At 43.0% G+C, this 18,587-nt stretch overlaps 3 protein-coding genes across 3 annotated transcripts in view; all 3 read right to left on the bottom strand.

Annotated features, from left to right (window-relative positions):
* Positions 1-18,587, bottom strand: part of PTPRN2 (protein tyrosine phosphatase receptor type N2) — a 615,253-nt gene that overhangs the window by 553,021 nt on the left and 43,645 nt on the right. The gene's annotated exons all lie outside the window — the stretch shown is intronic.
* On the bottom strand, positions 1,868-2,961 carry LOC148684296 (endogenous retrovirus group PABLB member 1 Env polyprotein-like). The gene has a single exon (XM_088653798.1). It carries the CDS (start codon positions 2,959-2,961, stop codon positions 2,149-2,151), a length of 813 nt encoding a protein of 270 aa, XP_088509924.1. The 3' UTR covers positions 1,868-2,148.
* Positions 1,868-7,015, bottom strand: LOC148684295 (uncharacterized). Its single transcript, XM_088653797.1, has one exon. The coding sequence runs from the start codon at positions 6,700-6,702 to the stop codon at positions 4,054-4,056; it is 2,649 nt and encodes an 882-aa protein (XP_088509923.1). The 5' UTR covers positions 6,703-7,015; the 3' UTR covers positions 1,868-4,053.

The raw sequence follows: 18,587 nt of genomic DNA, 5'->3' as shown, positions 1-18,587 counted from the left end.
TCAAAAGCATCAATTCTTCGGCGATCAGCCTTCTTTATGGTCCAGCTCTCAATCCAAACATCACTACAGGGAAAACCATAGCTTTAACTATATGGACCTTTGTTGGCAAGGTGACGTCTCTGCTTTTTAAGATGCTGTCTAGGTTTGTCATTGCTTTTCTCCCAAGAAGCATTGCGTCTTTTAATTTCATAACTGCTGTCACCATCTGCAGTGATCAAGGAGCCCAAGAAAGTAAAATCTCTCACTGCCTCCATTTCTTCCCCTTCTATTTGCCAGGAGGTGATGGGACCAGTGGCCATGATAAGAATGTTGGGTGTTGTTTATTCTGCTAATTTCATACATGTAGAGGAGAAGTAAGTAGTCTTTGATCTCTGCTAAATATGTCAATGTTGGCAAGGCTACAGAACGCAGTGTCCTTAGCATTGCATAAAATCAGGGAATAGGCCTGTATTTTGTGTACAAAGAGGTGGGGAATGGCTCCTACAAGCCAATGAATTCAGAAATAATCTGAGAGCAAAACAGCATCAGTTTCTTTAAGAACCAGAACACATTTCAAGGACAGTAATCATATCTAAGGAGAAGGAAAGGCAAGCATGAAGGAGAGATCAAACACCACAGAAGGCTTAGGTGTAAGTAATGCATTGGAGCTACATACTGGGATTTTCCATTAAGAACTTTCTATCTCAGAATTTGTTGAGAATGCTCACACTGAAAATAGTACAAGCCTAGTTTTCCTGCAAAAGTTTCTGTTTCAAAATAGCAGCATAATAGTTACTCACAACAGGCTGCCATTTCTGTGGAGGTGACATCAGTACCACTAAGCATTTTAATTCCCTTTTTAACATTTTTTACTACACAATGGGATGAAGTATAAGAATTGCTTGGGCAGTGGGTAAGAATCAAAGACTGGATGTGTCCCAGGAACAGATTAATAAAGAAAAGGAAATTAACATTATTATTTTTTTGTTGGAGGCATCAACAATGCTTGTCATTCCTGACGGTGACAATGCTTGTCATTGCTGATGAGTCTACAGGATAGCAAGCTATTAATATAAAACAAGATAAGTATCTGTAGGAAGCAGTAGCAAATTAAGTGACTAACAAAAACTACTCCTCTTGAACTTCTCTTCAAAAGTTTGTTTTTAAAAATAATTTCCTTTCATTTTATTCCAGATGCTGCCGAGCTCTTAAAATACATTACAGTGGAACCTCGGTTTATGAACACCTTGGTTTACGAATTTTCGGTTTACGAACGCCGCGGACCCATCTCGAACGGATTAATTCACTTTCCATTACTTTCAATGGGAAAGTTCGCTTCAGTTTATGAACGCTTCAGTTTATGAACAGACTTCCGGAACCAATTACACCCATGCTTTGGGTTAAGTACGCTTCAGGTTCAGTACTCTGCGGACCCGTCTGGAATGGATTAATCCACTTTCCATTACTTTCAATGGGAAAGTTCGCTTCAGTTTATGAACGCTTCAGTTTATGAACAGACTTCCGGAACCAATTCTGTTCATAAACCAAGGTACCACTGTATCAGTTAAGAGTGAAACAACTCGATTTGTGGTTTTTTGTTTTTGTTTTTTGTTTGCTTAAGTAACATCAAACAGATGTTTTAATAAGCCATAAAAACATGTCCAGACAATGCACTAGAACAGAAATTCTCCTGAAACTGGTATGATTCCATTTATAAAGGCAACAAAATGAAACATTTTATATCCACTCGAATGTGTTCAGATAAAATCTTGTTCCAATTACTAGATAGAGATCAAATGCTCAAAAGTGAAGCCTTTAACCTGCAGAAGATTGTCGGAGAACCAGCCGACTCTTAGGTGCGAGGAAATCATGAGACGAGAGTCAAGAGTTTCAGATAGAGAGCATGAGCAGAGTGCGCTGACTGCCTCTCAGCCTCAGCTCCTTTATTCAGGATCCTTTCCTCATAAAAAACATTAACCTTTAACCTATACATGACTCATGTAAACAAGGAAGATGTGTAAACAGACAGGCTGGCGCCATTGGTCCTGTGGTAAATCACTTGATTAATTACTCCCCAATAAACCTGTGCCTTACACAGAGAACTCCATTTGTACATTCCCACAGAGTATTTCCTGTGTACATTCCCACATCACCTCTTTCTGTTTATTTTTAAGCAACAGGGTTAATCAACTCATCGGAAGCCTCGATAGGGAGTCGCTGATACCTCGCAACGAAGGCTCCACGTGAAATTCCAGTGGAGGGGCGTGCAGCCTGAAACCAGGTCATGCATTGACCAAAGAGGGAGGGTAAACATTGAATGCAGCAACATAACATAACCAAGCCACAGGCTAATCCTATAACCGTCAAAAGTGTTTTCCTGATCCAGGCACCGTTAGGCAACCAAGACAGCAGCCATTCCCATGGATCAAAACCCACGGCAGGTTGCAAGGGCCGTGCAGCCACCAAGTTTTCCATTTGTTGTATAGTATGAGTAATGTTAGGACCATTATCTTGCACATACATGCAACAATGACTATGTATCAAAGCACATACGCCTCTTTTCGAGGCTAAAATAACATCCTGTAATTCTGTATTGATCAATTTCATGCCTTTAACTGTGTCATTGAACAAAGCCTCTGTCCAGTTAGCTAAGAGATGCAAATCTCTATAATTCATTGCTACTCCTAATAATGGCAAAATACTACAAGCTATCTGAGTATCAGTATATTGTGTTATAGGGGCATTGACTTCGTGTTTATTGCGCAAGCGGGTGTGAGAAAGAGCATCTAACTTATACACCAGTGGTATCACTACCCCTAGAGTGCAAGTCCCTGAAAAAGCAGAGGGAATCTCTTTGTATGCTTTCTTACCACACAAAAGCCACATATTTGATTGTAACACGCATGTGGATCTCCAACTCTTCTTCATCCAATCAAACCATGAATAAAAATCACGGCATGTAGCCTGTTGGTAATATGTCATGTATCTGGTAACATTATTAATTGTTACCTTGGGCCTGCCGCTTTGGGTAGTGACGTTAAGAAAACAAGAGCTACCATTAATATATAAGTCCAATTACAATAAGGATAATGACCTAAAAATCTGCTACTATCATGATTAAAACGAAAACATCGTGGAGCTACTTCTAATAATGATAATATAACAGGGGGTGAACTAATACGATTATCTCTCATATTATTACTAATTCTAAAAGAATCATTAATAGGAATACCATGCAGTAATACACCCAAGTGTTGTGACTACGAGGGAATATGTAAGCAAATCCAACAATCAGAATAGTTAAGCAATTTCGCAAAGTGAGAAATATCCTGTACATAGGTATTATTATTCCATATGGAATGATAAGAGTCATGTCTTTGATACTTCTGTAAAATGGCAGCACGCCTAGAGCGATTATGGCTTGCAGATCGAATAAATGGAAGGTGATCTTGACGGAGTGCAGCCATATTTAGAGCACGATGCCGCCAGGTGCAATGGTGTTTCAGACCGGGTGACAGGTGCTGTCCTCCAGAAAGAGTGTAGAAAGGTCTGCCTCCTCCCTTGGCGGCATCTGCGACGAATGGGCTGAAGAAGAAACTGTAGATGATTGCCAGGGTCGTACACAGTGTGCTGGCACCCACAGAGGGTCCCCATCGATGGCATATCCATGTCCCCAGGTAATCAGCGGTACAGGGCCATGCCATGCTGGATCCGGATGTTTCCTGAAAGACACAAGGGGGCGAGGCAGCTCCTCCTCTTTTCTAAAATGTAATTCTGCAGGAGTATGCTGCTTATTATGCGGGTATAAAAGATTAAAAAGCACTTGATGCACAATGTTAGGTATTTCAGCAATAGGAACGTTCTTTCCACTTAGTTGTGGAAAAAGCAGAGATTTAAAAGTTGAATGCTCAACAATTGCTTGTCCTGTAGAATTAAAAGGAATACCATGAGTTAACTTCACATTCCACAATGTACAGAAATCAGAAAATCGCTTAGAAATATACGCAGGGCCATTATCCGTTTTGATGCTGCTAGGCTTTCCCATGACCGAAAAACAGCGCAGAGTGTGCTGTATTACGTGCCTGGCTGTCTCCCCTTTTTAGGGGCGTCACCCAGATGAAGCCCAAAGACGTGTCCACCGTGAGGTGCAGTCTTGAAAAAAGAGGCTAACAACGGGGTGAGAGTGACATCCATTTGCCAAATTGAGAGAGGGGCAATCCCTCTGGGATTGACAGCATCAAAAGGAAACATGGTAGGGGCTTTAGAACAAGAAGAACATTGTGAGATAATGTCTCGTGCCTGAGAAATTGATATTTGAAAAGACTTGGCAAGAACCTTGGCAGATTGGTGAAAGGTGGCATGGCTCAGCAGAGGGTCAAAAAACAAAGTAAAGACCTGCTCTAGCTGCAAAGCAGCATCTGCTACAGCATCTTGTAGCAGACACTGCAAAGAGAGAAACAATTGCAACAAAATCATCATCCAGAGCAGGGAAATGTATGCCACTGACAAGAATGTTAAAAGTCTGGAGACATACTGAATATCAACAATCAGGTTAAACTTCACATTCTGAAATGGATCAAATGCCAAAATCACCACAGCCAATTCAGAACGCTGAGCGGATTCCTGCTCCGTTGTAAATCTTGTCTTCCAGGCCCCCTCCTCCCTCCACACAACCACCCCCCTCCTCTTTGTCCCATCTGTGAAGAGGGTGAGAGCAAAGGGGATAGGGGAGGGGGAGCACAGGGAACGGAGGGAATAGGAGACAGAGGAAAGAAAGATCAATGCCACAGCACATTGTCTTCCCTTGATAACAATGTCCATAACAGCTGCTGGAGAAGTATGTACGTTCCGCAGTGGTGCATGGGGCAAGTGTAGCCATTCAATAAGACAAACGCGAGACTGAGAAAATTCTGCAGGCCGGTAGAGAACAGCTGTGGGCAGCAATTTTGTGGCAAAAACAGCCAATGACAATAGTCCTGTGGAATCCAGGCGATCCACCATAGATTTTTGCAAATGGTGATTAATCGTTGCCAGGGCTGATTCCATATCCGGTATGATGTCTGCCGGTTGCTTATGTCCTTTCAGGGCATTGTACAAAGGTGATAGTACACATGTTGGCAAGTCTATGTATGATTTTGCCCAATTCGAATGTCCTAACAGCAGTTGTAGATCCACCAGCCAGAGTACCGCTGGAAAATGCAGCGGCAGTATCAGGGGGGGTGCTGCTTGTTGCGTATCCTTGTGTTCCAAGTATGTGATAGGCAGGGTGCGTTGAATTTTTTCCGGGGCGATTTTAAGCCCTGCAGAGGTGAGATCCTCTGTCAGCTGGTGCACCCATGTTTCAGGAATGTCTTTAGCGGCAAGCAATTTTGCTGTGTGGGATTCAGAGCCGATTGATTGACAGGCTTTTAACATGTCGGCTATTGCCACATTAGGTGTAGCTACCAGCGGGCGCAAAGCTTGTTTACAGTCATCATTGGCATTATCAAAGGCTAATTGTCTGATGATTACTTCTTGCGCTGCTGTATCTTGAACCTGGCGTCTGAGGGTATTGTACAGTCTATTTATGAAAGCGCCATAAGGTTCAGTGGGTCCTTGCTGCACGCTCCCCCATCGCCCCCCTTTTCCTAACTTCTCAGGAGGAACAGACATCAAAGCCTCCTGGGCAGCTGAAATTGTGGCGTCCCAGTACTGAGGATCCAGAGCCAATTGCTGCGCAGTTGTTAAAAAATTTCCAGCCCCTGTGAGACCATCCAGGACGTCTGCAGGAGTTAACAGGACAGGGGGAGGTGCGCCTGCTGCCAGAGCTGCAAAGGCATTGGCATGTGCTGCCAGTGTAGCATTATTCAAATATGTTTGGATATCATGGACTCGGCGTTGACAAGCCCAGGTCCAACTTTGCATAAAAACCATCATTTGATTTGGTTTGAGCACTGTTCTAGCCAGTAAATTAATATCCTCTGGCAATAATTGCTGTTGAAAAATAGTGCCAAAGAGACCAAGAGTATACGGGGAATGCAATCCATTGTCTCTTACTGACTGATACAATTCTTTGATGTATCGAAGTTCGAATTGCTCGTGCCGTGGTGCCCCACCCCCAGGTCTCGCAGGCACAATCACAGGATAAGCAGCTGACATTTCAGTAGACTCAAAAGCCAGCAAAGGAGCTGCTGCTTTAAGAGATTCCTGGAGCTTTGTAGTATTCCCCCCCTCCTGCTTCACAGTGGGCACGGTACTTTGAAAAGCAGGCAAAAGCTGAGAAACATAAGCTGGAGGGGGTGGGGTGGCAGGCAAAGAAAGTTGCTGTTTTCCTGGCGGAGCTAAATTAGGTGGGTCCGGACCAGGAGGGATGGGGGCAGGCAATGCCGGAGAAACAGAAGGCTTCAGTGGGGGAGGCGTGCATGCGGGCAGTGCAGAGGGGAGGCTTGAAGCAGCTGCCAGACAGATATTCTTTGGCGTCACTAGTGCCAAGCATGCTCTTATTTTTCCCCACGTAGTTAAGACACGGACTCCAATGCTGGGATGAGCATGAAAATGTTCACCAAGTTTGTCCCAAAAATCTAATTCCCAAGTTCCATCCTCCGGAAACCATGGACAATGCTCACTAGCAGTATGAATAAAAGCAATAAGATCGTCTTCTGAGGCATGCTGATTGTTAGAAGTCAGCAGGTATTTTAAGTCTTTAAGAAAACGTTTCTGTGGCACAGAAAGCGAAGAGCCCATTGTAAATGCAGGAAGAGAAAAATAAGCAATAGCTGGGAGCCAACTCACCGGGGATCCTAAGATGAGGTAGACGTCTGAACCCTTGCCGGGCGGGTGAGTAGCTGATGCAGGACCACGACGTGCGTCCTTTCAACAAAGGCGTAGAACTTTTTAGCCTCACACGGGGCACCACTTGTCGGAGAACCAGCCGACTCTTAGGTGCGAGGAAATCATGAGACGAGAGTCAAGAGTTTCAGATAGAGAGCATGAGCAGAGTGCGCTGACTGCCTCTCAGCCTCAGCTCCTTTATTCAGGATCCTTTCCTCATAAAAAACATTAACCTTTAACCTATACATGACTCATGTAAACAAGGAAGATGTGTAAACAGACAGGCTGGCGCCATTGGTCCTGTGGTAAATCACTTGATTAATTACTCCCCAATAAACCTGTGCCTTACACAGAGAACTCCATTTGTACATTCCCACAGAGTATTTCCTGTGTACATTCCCACAGAAGATTATGGAGTTGCCCCATTCAAAATGTGAATTGCACAGGATTTACTATAAGTTGTTAGTGGTTTCACCCCCATGTACTTCCCCAATCTTGAGAAAAATGAGATCTGGAAAGTGGGCTTTGATGGGTAGTTTAGAATTCTGTATTTCTTTTAATGTGTTTGGGGTGCTGCTGTAGAAACCCCTTTGTGGCACACATTCTTCTGCCGCAGAAAATCCTTTAAGCAGAAGCTATGCTGCAAAAAGAAGAGGAGTGAGATGCAAACAGATGGCTGGGTTAAATCTGAACAGACATTAATTATACAGTTTTAGGACAGCTGGGGCACTCTTTTGAGGTGGGAAAGTTTCAACAAAAGCAAAGCAGGTTTTTTTTTAATTTCATTTCATTTAAAAAAAACTTTTCAAAATCTTAGTCTTTTAGACTTGACAAACAACAGCAGGATGCTGGAAAATGCCCTGAGAGTCTGGATGTGGCTCTCCTCAACAGGCCTTCCCAAGTTGTGTGGAACAACTGCATGCGGAAGTTATTGTTGGTGCAAATATATATATATATATACATTGGTACCTCGGTTTATGAACACAATTGGTTCCGGAAGTCTGTTCATAAACTGAAGCGTTCATAAACTGAAGCGAACTTTCCCATTGAAAGTAATGGAAAGTGGATTAATCCGTTCCAGACGGGTCCGCGGAGTACTCAACCTGAAGCGTACTTAACCCGAAGCATGGGTGTAATTGGTTCCGGAAGTCTGTTAATAAACTGAAACGTTCATAAACTGAAGAGAACTTTCCCATTGAAAGTAATGGAAAGTGAATTAATCCGTTCCAGATGGGTCCACGGCATTTGTAAACCGAAAATTCGTAAACCGAGATGTTCATAAACTGAGGTTCCACTGTATCCCGGATGCCAAGATCCAAGTTTGGGGCAAGTACATTTTGGTGAGAGAACCCCATCAGAGATTAAAATTCACAAAATATGCAGCAAAGTGAAGTGAGTTCCAAAATGCATGCTTGAAAACTTTCTTTCCAAAGTTCCCCTCTTCTACCACCATAGGAAAAGACCACAAATTTAGTAAATTTGGTTACTTACAAACCCTTGAAAGGTCAGATTCTTATGCTTCAGAAAGTTGCACAGGCAGAAAAACGTGGCTTCATTACAAAGTGGTGAAAGTTCCTAAATTATTGGCATAGTGACAACCATGCAATCTGAGATGGAGCAATCAACATGAACCACTTCACAAGTTGGGCTTCCCAGGTAGACTGGAGAGAAACAATAGCCTTGTTTACCTATTTCCTCCCAAGGTTAGGGGAAGTGATCTAGACTAAGCCTGGCAGGACAGCTTACTCTATGGTATTGACTCCTTCATGCATTAATTAGACTTAAGCATGTTGGTTATATGAGACAGGTTATCCCAGAGCTCTAGCCGAAGCGAGGAAAGCCTGTTCCCGCTTCCCTCTCCAACCCAACGTGCTTTCTTTATGCATTCATTTAGTAAATTACCATGTTTGAATGAGAAGTCAAAAGTGTAAATTCCAAGCAGTATGACTCCATCCAGGATACAATCATATTTATTACCGTTTATCATCCATGTAAAAGCAACCTGATCAAAACAGTGCTCTGTTCCACTACAACATACTGTCTGAACTGTGGCTGGGGATGAGAACATGGCTATCTTCAGCCCCATGAAGTTGATATACAGGCAGTGTAAGACATGCAGCATTGATGACTGGCATTTAAGCTCTATGAATATTTACTTCTATGCCAACCACTTTCATCATCATCAATTCTGAATTGTATTCCACCATGGTATAACACATGCCGTTTACTATAATTAGATCTCCAAGTGCCCATTACCTTTTATAAAAGATTATTATATCAAAATGAAACACATACAACACAAATCATATACATTATAATAAAAACAAGAAAATAAAGATTAACAACCCCCTGGCTGTATCAAATTTATTCTGAGTTAGCAAACATGTTGCCTTCTAATATTTAATCATGAATAAATTCAGCCAAACAATTCTGCAACGCCCCCGTGATGAGTGGCAGGTCCATATATATAATAACTCCTACTCTCTCTAAATAGTATTAGCAACAATCAATATTCTTTATATATCGAAGACCTCTTAAGCTGAAGCAGAAGACTGATGAAAGAAGAGGTCAGCCTGATTGCCCTCTTTATTATAATAGAACTCAGTTCAGGAGCAAAGAGTAATATAATTTTCAGTAATGCAGCCTATTAAATTTTGATAGCTTTTAAACCTTCTAATTACAACATATTTGTAGCTAATGCCTCACTGAGCACTAGTTTTATTTAAACTGAAACAATGCTCACATCCATTGAAAAAGAATACGAATAAAAGGACCTAATATTTCTGAAGCTTTCCCTCAAATGCCTCCTGATGAAGTTAAACAACCTTCCAAATTAATATGCAACAGCCATCTGTCAGAACACAAAATATGCAACAGTTCCTGCAAACACAGCAATATGTCTTCCAATTAGCAGAATTTATCTCACTTTTACAATATAGACTTTCAATAAAACTATGAAACTTCTGCCAAAAAGAAGGGCATCCTAATGAGAAAGACGTTAGATCTCATTACCCATGAGGAAAGGCCTATGGCTAGCATATGATAGAGGTTTATAAAATTATGTGTAAAGTAGATAGAGAAAAGCATCTCTCCCTTTCCCATATAACACTGGGGACTCAGCTATACAGCTGCAAACAAAACGTTTTAAATGTGTTGTGAAGTGCAATATACAAATGTGACACAAGATGGCGACGGTAAGCTATGCCAAATTCAATGTATTTTTCAAAACATTTTTTTTAAAGCATTTTCACAGCATTTTTAATATGTGTGTAGATTCCACCTACAACTTGAAGCCACTAAATGAGAATGATGGCTAACAAATTCAGGACAAAAAACTTAAGTAGTTATTCACATGGTACTAATTAATTCATGAAATAAGTCTAAGTCAAAACATGTGTGTGGGCTCCCACTCCAAAAGAAGACCATTGGCACTTTGTTCCACCTGCAGTCCTGCTGCGGTGAGTCAAGTCATAGTTTGGTTTATTGTGTTGCCCAAATCCAGGTTAACAGTTTATCATCCTCCAGACAAACCATGAGCTGCAACCAACTTTTGTTCTTAATCTATAGCCTGTGGTTTCTCTGAAGGAGACATTAACCCCTTCCTCCATGTCCAGTTCCTCCAACAGCTGTCCACCATACCCCGAGATCTCATTGCTGGGGGAACTGGACATGGAGGAATGGGTTAATTTCCTTCACTAGCACCTCATGTATGAGATAAGTCAACAGGTGCAGGATCAGCCAAGCCAATTGCTATGGTAATGGGCCAATGCCATCTATATAAGTGAGTAAACCATGTCAGCTCATTGGTCAGTCAGTTAGTATTGTGAAGTAACTTGGAGCCTGTATTAGGTCTTGAATTGCTGGAGCAACAGAAATTCTTTCTACTTGTCTGTATCTGTATCTGTGAAGCCTGCAAGCTGTATGTATATATCAATGTCCGGAACTGTATTACTGAAGCCTGATCATCTGCAGCAGTAAACTGTCTTGGACCACCTCTTTGTGGTGACTGGACCTGGGGTCAACTTCTGCTACTTGGGTATCTCACATCCACCACCAGTTCAGACCTCATTAGCATATATGTAATTAGGATTTTTTGTCCCAGTGTGTATCAGTTTACTCTTGCTTACCCTGAACTGTATTTGTCATTTTAATGCCCATTTGCCCAGTTTTCAGATATCTTTTTTTATTATTTTTAACCACCTTGAACAATTGGGTGTCACCAGCAAACCTAGCTATCTCACCCTTAATGCCAGGTCATTTATTAAAAAGTTAAAAATCATAGATTCCAATACTGATCCTTGAGGGACTCCATTGCTTACATCCCTCCATTAGGAGAACTGCCCATTATTTATGTTTCCACTTTGTTTACGGGCTAAATTCAAGATGCTGATACTCAACTGTAAAGTCCTTTAGAGTCTGGGCCCTGAATACTTGAGACTGTGCCTTATCTAAGAATAAGAATCCTTTAGCTGACCCATCTTTTTGGTACCAGGTCATAAAAGGTTTTGGAGTTCGGCTCTTTCAAGGGGGCAACAGAAAACTTTCTTTTCAAGACTGGCTTACTACAATTAGGTACATCCTGTTTTTATGGATGTGGGTGGCGCTGTGGGTTAAACCACAGAGCCTAGGGCTTGCTGATCCGAAGGTCGGCGGTTCGAATCCCCGCGATGGGGTGAGCTCCCGTTGCTCAGTCCCAGCTCCTGCCAACCTAGCAGTTCGAAAGCACGTCAAAGTGCAAGTAGATAAATAGGTACCACTACAGCAGGAAGGTAAACGGCGTTTCCATGCGCTGCTCTGGTTCGCCAGAAGTGGCTTTGTCATGCTGGCCACATGACCTGGAAGCTGTACGCCGGCTCCCTCAGCAAATAACACGAGATGAGCGCCGCAACCCCAGAGTCGGTCACGACTGGAACTAATCGTCAGGGGTCCCTTTACCTTACATCCTGTTTTTATGGTGGCTTTGGTTTTTATCTTGTCCCTCCTCTATCTTGTTGTTGCTTTATTACCATTTGCATTGTGAACCTTAAATGGTTTTAAAACATCATTTATTTCAACATTTACCTGAATCCCACCCTTTCTCCAAGTTCCTCCAAGATGGAAATGTACATCGTTGTTGGTCTCCTCCACCGCATAGGTAGGCTTGGCTGTGCAACAGTGACCGCTTCAAGGTTAGTCAATAAACTTCATGGCTGAACTGGCATTTGGACCGGAGTCTCCTTGGCCCTACACCAGCACTGTATCCACCACAAATACACTGCCTCCTTCAGAATGAGTCATTCCTCAAATACAGCTTCTCTAAGCTTTGAGAAATATTATAAATATATTTTGCGCTGAACCTTTCTGGAAAAGGGGGGGGGTGGATATCCCATGAACTGATGCATTGGCAATGGCAATAAACCTGATGAATCATGAAGAGATGTGACAGAAGTTGCTTTAACTGTGTTGCTGTTTAAATACTTGGTGAGAATGCAAGGACCTTTGGATACATGCATTCAGTAGTATCCAAGCTGAATTTGCAAGTTCAGCATGAATCACATACTGTACTAGATTAATAAATCTGCACATGTTATTTGGAGAGGAATTAAATTCCATTTCCAATAATGTCTTTTCCTTTCTATCCCTTTTAATAAACAGCATATTGCCCGGGGGTGGGGGTGGGGGAGTTGGTAAAAATTTAATCATTAAAGCACCAGCCATTGTCCACCTTTGACAGCAGTGTATATTCCATTGTCTGCGTCATAACATATCCCTTTATAACAACTTGCCCTCTCAAATTGAAGTCTGTCTGAGGACAGTTGCATTATGCCTGTATTTTTTTCCTCTGGATAAATTTCTCAGAAGACAAATGGCAAGCTGCCCAGGACTATGCAGGCTTCCAATAGTATCAGAAATTTGTCTCTGTACTGAACATGTTTTTCCTAGTGAGAGAGGTTGTGACGGAGGAGGAAATAAACTCTGACTACTGATAAAATATCCAGAAGCTCCTCATGCCACAGTACACTGTCTATTTCAAGATGGCTGCTGCTGCAATTTTAACTTAGACTTCAACTTACATGTTGTGGAAAACTAATTTAAAAAATGGAAGGAAGGAAGGAAGGAAGGAAGGAAGGAAGGAAGGAAGGAAGGAAGGAAAACAATTTCCCCCCATAATGATACCATTTAAACTGGTAGTAGGAAGTAGGAACCTATTTTTTTAAAAAGGAAAAAAGTATTCAGCCTCAGCTTATTTTCCTCATTCTCTACCTTCTTCTATCCTAATCTGTAACAAACCTGAAAGCATTCCTATCACTTCATTCGCTTCTCAAAGAAAGGAGGGCTGCCCAGTTACCCACACACTCTGTACTTTGAAGGATAGGTTCACCACTTCTGCCCTGGGGAAAAAACACAAAACTGTGGAGCTACACTCAATGGGCGTACCCATCGCGGGGCAGGGGGGCAGCTGCCCCCCCTAGAAGCAGGGCCGGCACAGCCGTGGGCAAGAGCGGCACTGCTGGCGGGGCTGGTGAGCAGAGGCGGAGCGCGAGTTCGGCATTCCCGCCCACTTCGCCGCGCCCTCCCTCCAGCTCCCCGTAGCACCCTCCAGCAAGGCCAAGTGCAGCGGGGAACCAGAGAGCATGACGGGAAGCTGGAGGGCGCGGCGGGCAGGAACGCCGAACTCACGCCCTGCTGGGCTGTGCTCCGCCTCCGCCTCTGCCCACCAGCCCCGCCGGCAGCGCCGCTCTCGCCCACGGCTGCGTGCTCCGCCTGGGTCCTGGCCATAGTGCACCGGGGGCAGCCCGGCGGGCGAGAGCGAGTGCCCTGGCTGTGTGCTGTCAGCGGAGCCCAGGCGCCTCTACCTGCAAAAAACTTCACGGTGCCTAGATGAGACCGGAGTCAGTTTCACCTGGGCTCCGTAGCCCTGCCCACGTTCCCACTTTGTGGCCCCTCCCCTCCCGTGGCTTGGCCCCACCCCTTGCCCCTCCCTAGTTTTGATCCTGGGTACGCCCCTGCTACACTCCCATATATTCCTGCTTGACTTGACCAATTGAAATTTGCACTTTGTTCTGCTAGCCCGGCTGTACCTGAACCCATACCTACCACTACCCAGATTAGAATCCTGTCTGGCTGAACATCCCACCTAGAGCAGAACAGCTCCCCTCTAATAGACCAATTGTGTGCCTCTGCCTTTGCCTTGCCCATCCCACAAATTCTGAAGAAGCTAAGTCTGACAGACAGAAAGGGCAAGACTAACAGCAACCAGGCGATTGAAAAAGTAAGTATTTGTAGTGTGTCAGATGACTTGCAAGAAAACCAGTGGAGTTTGGGATGGAGGATGTGCTAAGAGCCAGGTGCAAGAATTACCTGGCATAAGATTATGAATGGCTATTGACCATCCATGAGAGATATTATATATCACAAAGCAAATGATATAAGTGCCCAAGGTTTCACCATTGCTGCTGAGTGGCTGCTCAAAGATGCAGTCTTCTAATATCAGTGATCATACCCTGCAAGCAGCTTCACTGGATTTGGTGGTGGGCATGGGTGGAGGTGGAGGTGGGGAAACCATTTAACTTTTGTCTCAAATGAAATGACTTGTTTGAAAGAAAATGAGGTGCTATTTGAAAGGGCTACCATAAAACCCTGGTAAATTGTACCCTTTGATGAACATTATTGTAGGAAATGTCTGATAAGGACAAATAAAACCCTGTGATTTATGAAAGAAGCTAAATGCCATGGATATCTGTTGAGGAAGCCAGCTGGCATGTCCTCCTGAAACGAAGAACAGTTTCTTCCAGCAGTAATCTGGTACTTTCACACATCACAAAATCTGCCCACCAAGGCGGCCTCAGAGCCAATTGTGTCACATGAGAAAGCAGCTGTTCCTTGACAGGAACCAGGCAAGTGAGAGACTGATTAGAGGCAATCTATCCTAATTTTTCAAGAGCAATTGCCCACATCCAATTAATGCAATGCCCTCAGTTTGTTTTAATACCAAGTCTTTGTTAATTATTGTCCAGTCTTGTTTATCCTACCAAAATGTATGAACAACCAAACATTCAAATACTGATGAATTTACATTGGGTTAAGCAGTGATATGGAACAGTCAGATAACTAATAGCATGAGGTGGTTTAATACTGCAGTGTGCAACACATCTAAGATGGTTTCCAACCCGTTAATGACCCTGAATTAATGATGCAAGTCGAAAAATTTCCAAAATGTAAAAAAAAATCAAAAAAATCCACTGCTTTATTTTTCTATAGAAAATTCTCTATTTCAAAAGTTCATTAGTAAGAATTAATGGATACCAACTGAAAATAAATATTATCCAGTTTTAAAGCGTTTTAGTTTTGCTTACTAAATACAAGTAAAATAAACATACCAAATTGGATACCTCTTTAGGGCATAAGAGAATTTTCTGACCCTAATGATCCTATGCAAATAACAAATGCAGGCGGAGTTCTTAACTTCGTTTTCTTTTTTTCCAAAATAAGGACAAAACATTGGCCATTATTTAAATGTATTGGGTGAACTTAAAACTATTTCAAAACCTTTTAAAAGATCATGTTGCGTGTCGAGGTCACAAGACATCCCCCCCCCCCCAATAATTCACACATCACACAGCAATTTAAGTTTAAGGTTTTTGGCATTATTTTGGCCACGACTTTATTTAAAATACAACCAAATGTGAGTGGTTGCTTAGGCATTGGTTCATCCATCTGTCCCCCGCCCTGGGACAGATCTGACATCCCTAGCCTTCCAGGGAAGTCAGTAGGTAAACACCCCCTGAGAGAGGATGGAGCTGTGTGCCAGGCCCTTCACCTCTTCCCGAATGTTCCCCGAGGCTCTTGCTCTTGCATGGCCCTAGCCCCTTGGGGGGTACGGACGAGAGCCCATCGAGCCCCAGGATTCCTTTAACAGAATACCTCTATAAGCAGCAGCAACTTTGAGGGGTAGGCCCAGCCTTTCCACACCCCTCCACCAACCATATTTTAACCAATGCCTAACCGCCAACCTTACAAGTTGTGACGATTTGCTACGCAGTAAGCAAAAACCGAAGGGCAACAGCCAATCAGCCAAATGGACAAAATTCCTACCAGGCCCCTACCCCAAAGCAGGCGACCCCATGACAGGCATAGCAATGTCAAAAGCAAAAGACCCTTAAAGAGGGCGTGTGGGTGGGAGATCCGTTGCACTTGGCAAAAGTGAAACCGTAAGCTGCATGCAGGAGTTTATAATGGCTATGGCTGTCAATCAATAACTTGCAACATACCTTTTATCCCAGCGACAAAAATGCCAAATCACCCTGTGGCCATCTAGACTAATCTGCCCAGCAACCCAGGAGATGTCTTGTTAACCCTTCCGCAACACGTGCTCTCCATGAATGGAGAACCTGCTTTACCAGTTCATGATACCTAATATTACATTATTTGAATTTTGTATTTATCTTACATTGTTATCCTTACTGAAAATTGGAAAAGCAGGGAAGGGGCATCTAAATAACAACAAAAGCAACTGCATCATCACAGTGTAAGAAAGGCTATCTTGTCAGCCTAAGGGCCATTGCTTAATAGAAAAAGAAATGCAATTGTTTGCGGAGTGTTGAAATGCAACAATTTAATTACATCCCCCTGGGTTTCAAATAATACACAGGTGTAATGTTATAAAAGGTTTGACTAACATGCTAGCTAACTCCTTCACTGCGGGCATCCATTGCTCCTGGCTAAATGGTTAATTGGCTGTAGACATTCCCCAAATGACCATTTCTTTTGGCATAAAAGAATTCATGCAGGCAAACAATAAATAACATCACACATTTTAAGATTATTCAATTGGTCCATTGTGAGGTTTACCTCCTGAGCTGTGCATATTAAGGCTATTTAATGAGTCTCAGCACAGAAATTGAGAATGTTTCCCCTTTAAAGCAGCCTGCATGTCAATTTTTATTTTGTTTTTTGTATGCAAATCATGGAATGAGATGCCTTTTGGATCCAGCAGGTGCTTTAAACTGCAGCTTAATGAATCTGGGACTCACATAGGTCTGTTTTTGTCTATTAACATCCCCCTTCTTACCCTCTCCAGTAAACAGAAACCACCTGCTCAGGTGATTAACTGTCTTATAGACCTCTGAGGCATAGTCATTTATGAGGAAAGTCAAGAAGAAAACAGCTCCTCTGAGAAGCTTACATTTAGTAGAACAATGTTATGTGGCTAAAATAGCAAGAATTGCAAACTGGGACATTTATACCAAGTGTCATAATTTTACTTCCAAACCTACAATTGCTCTGTTCACATATAAACCATTCAGAGCTACAATATAATGAACAAGCCCTGATGAAAGAATTTTGCTACTACTCGGGAGAGAGTAGGGGTGGCCCCTCTGAGAACAAGACTAGATAGCCATTTGGTCTGATCCAGCAGCGCTTTTCTTATGTTCTTATGTTGAATTTAGACAAGCATTATCAAGTCAGTTTGATATTATGGTGCAAACCCAGCTGTAGTCACACCACGTAACTAGTGGTCTCCGTTTTACATCCTTATTAGCACTGAGAAAGGTGCACACAATCAATTTAGTAGGGTCAGTTGAGCATTATGATTTTGTGTGTGAATGTTTGCTGAAGCACATATGTTCTTAAATGATGAGGCTTCCCCCCCCCTTCCTTTGTTGAATTCTCACTTACCAATGTAAGGATATTCAACAATGAGATCATAAAGTATTTTTTTTCTCATTAGGGCACATTGCACTCTGAACCCAATGCAGACCTCCAAAAGGTTTACTAGCTGCTGGTTTAAATAAGGCTTGCACATATTAATGAAATATTGGCTCCAAACAGAAGTGCTGACAGACCCTTAACAGGAAGAGCTCCACTAGACACAATTCTCATAAATTCATCTTAGTGAGCAGGACGATATGCAGGTAAACTGAAAAACTGCAAGGCAAGCTGAGCAGCTCTGACACCATAACTGCTCCCAAGACAATGCTCTCATTCGATACTAGATAACCCTTACCCCATGCAGAAATTTATTGTGGAATTAATCATTCAAATTCTCCAGATACTGAATGTAGCAGCTATAATTTCTCCTTCAGAAAGAACTGTTTATTAAAGGAAGCAACAGATGAGTAATAGAGAAATGCTCTGCTACCTAAAGTGGCAGATCACAGAACCTCCTTTCAAGTCTAGTAATCTTACACTAAAGTAACATTGCTGGGATGCTTGAAAAAAATGCATGTTTGCAGGTGTGTGAAACTCAGAGAAATTCAGAGAATATGTCTTGCTTGTTGCTGGCTGTGAATTCCCTCCCAAATGTACGCCCAGTTTCTGGCTTTAGCCTGATGGTGAAAACTAACTAACTAACTAACTCATCCTTACCAGAAGTGGGGGGGGGGTTCCTGCTATGAATCAAAGCATACCACAGGACACAAAACTATGTGAGGAGATACAGCCACATACGAACTTCCACCAACAGGCACATGGGCCTCCCCCGATGTTTGCAAGTGCGCAAACATCATTTCCGGTGCACTCCGGGTCGAGGGAGGCCCATGCGCATGCGCACAAGCAAATTTCAGCGCTTTTCCCGACCCGGAAGTGCGCCGCCACGCCTGTAAGAGCGTGTGCGCATGTGCACGCACTCCCGCGCACTCCCCCACCCTCCAGCCCGCCGCATGATCGGCGCAGCAGGCACTGGCCCGAAGCTGGGTGAGTTTGGGGACCCCTGGCATAGAGTCTGTGACTGAACTGTCCTTCCAACTTGTGCCATTTTAAACTGCAATGAACAAATTAAAAAATGAATCACCCAAAACCAGGATGAAGCAGCTTGC

The sequence above is a fragment of the Zootoca vivipara genome, chromosome 11 (assembly GCF_965207765.1).
Source record: "Zootoca vivipara chromosome 11, rZooViv2.hap1.1, whole genome shotgun sequence".
Taxonomy (NCBI): domain Eukaryota; kingdom Metazoa; phylum Chordata; class Lepidosauria; order Squamata; family Lacertidae; genus Zootoca; species Zootoca vivipara.
Note: the sequence above shows the minus strand (reverse complement) of the source record. Positions and strands in the feature narration are given on the sequence as shown.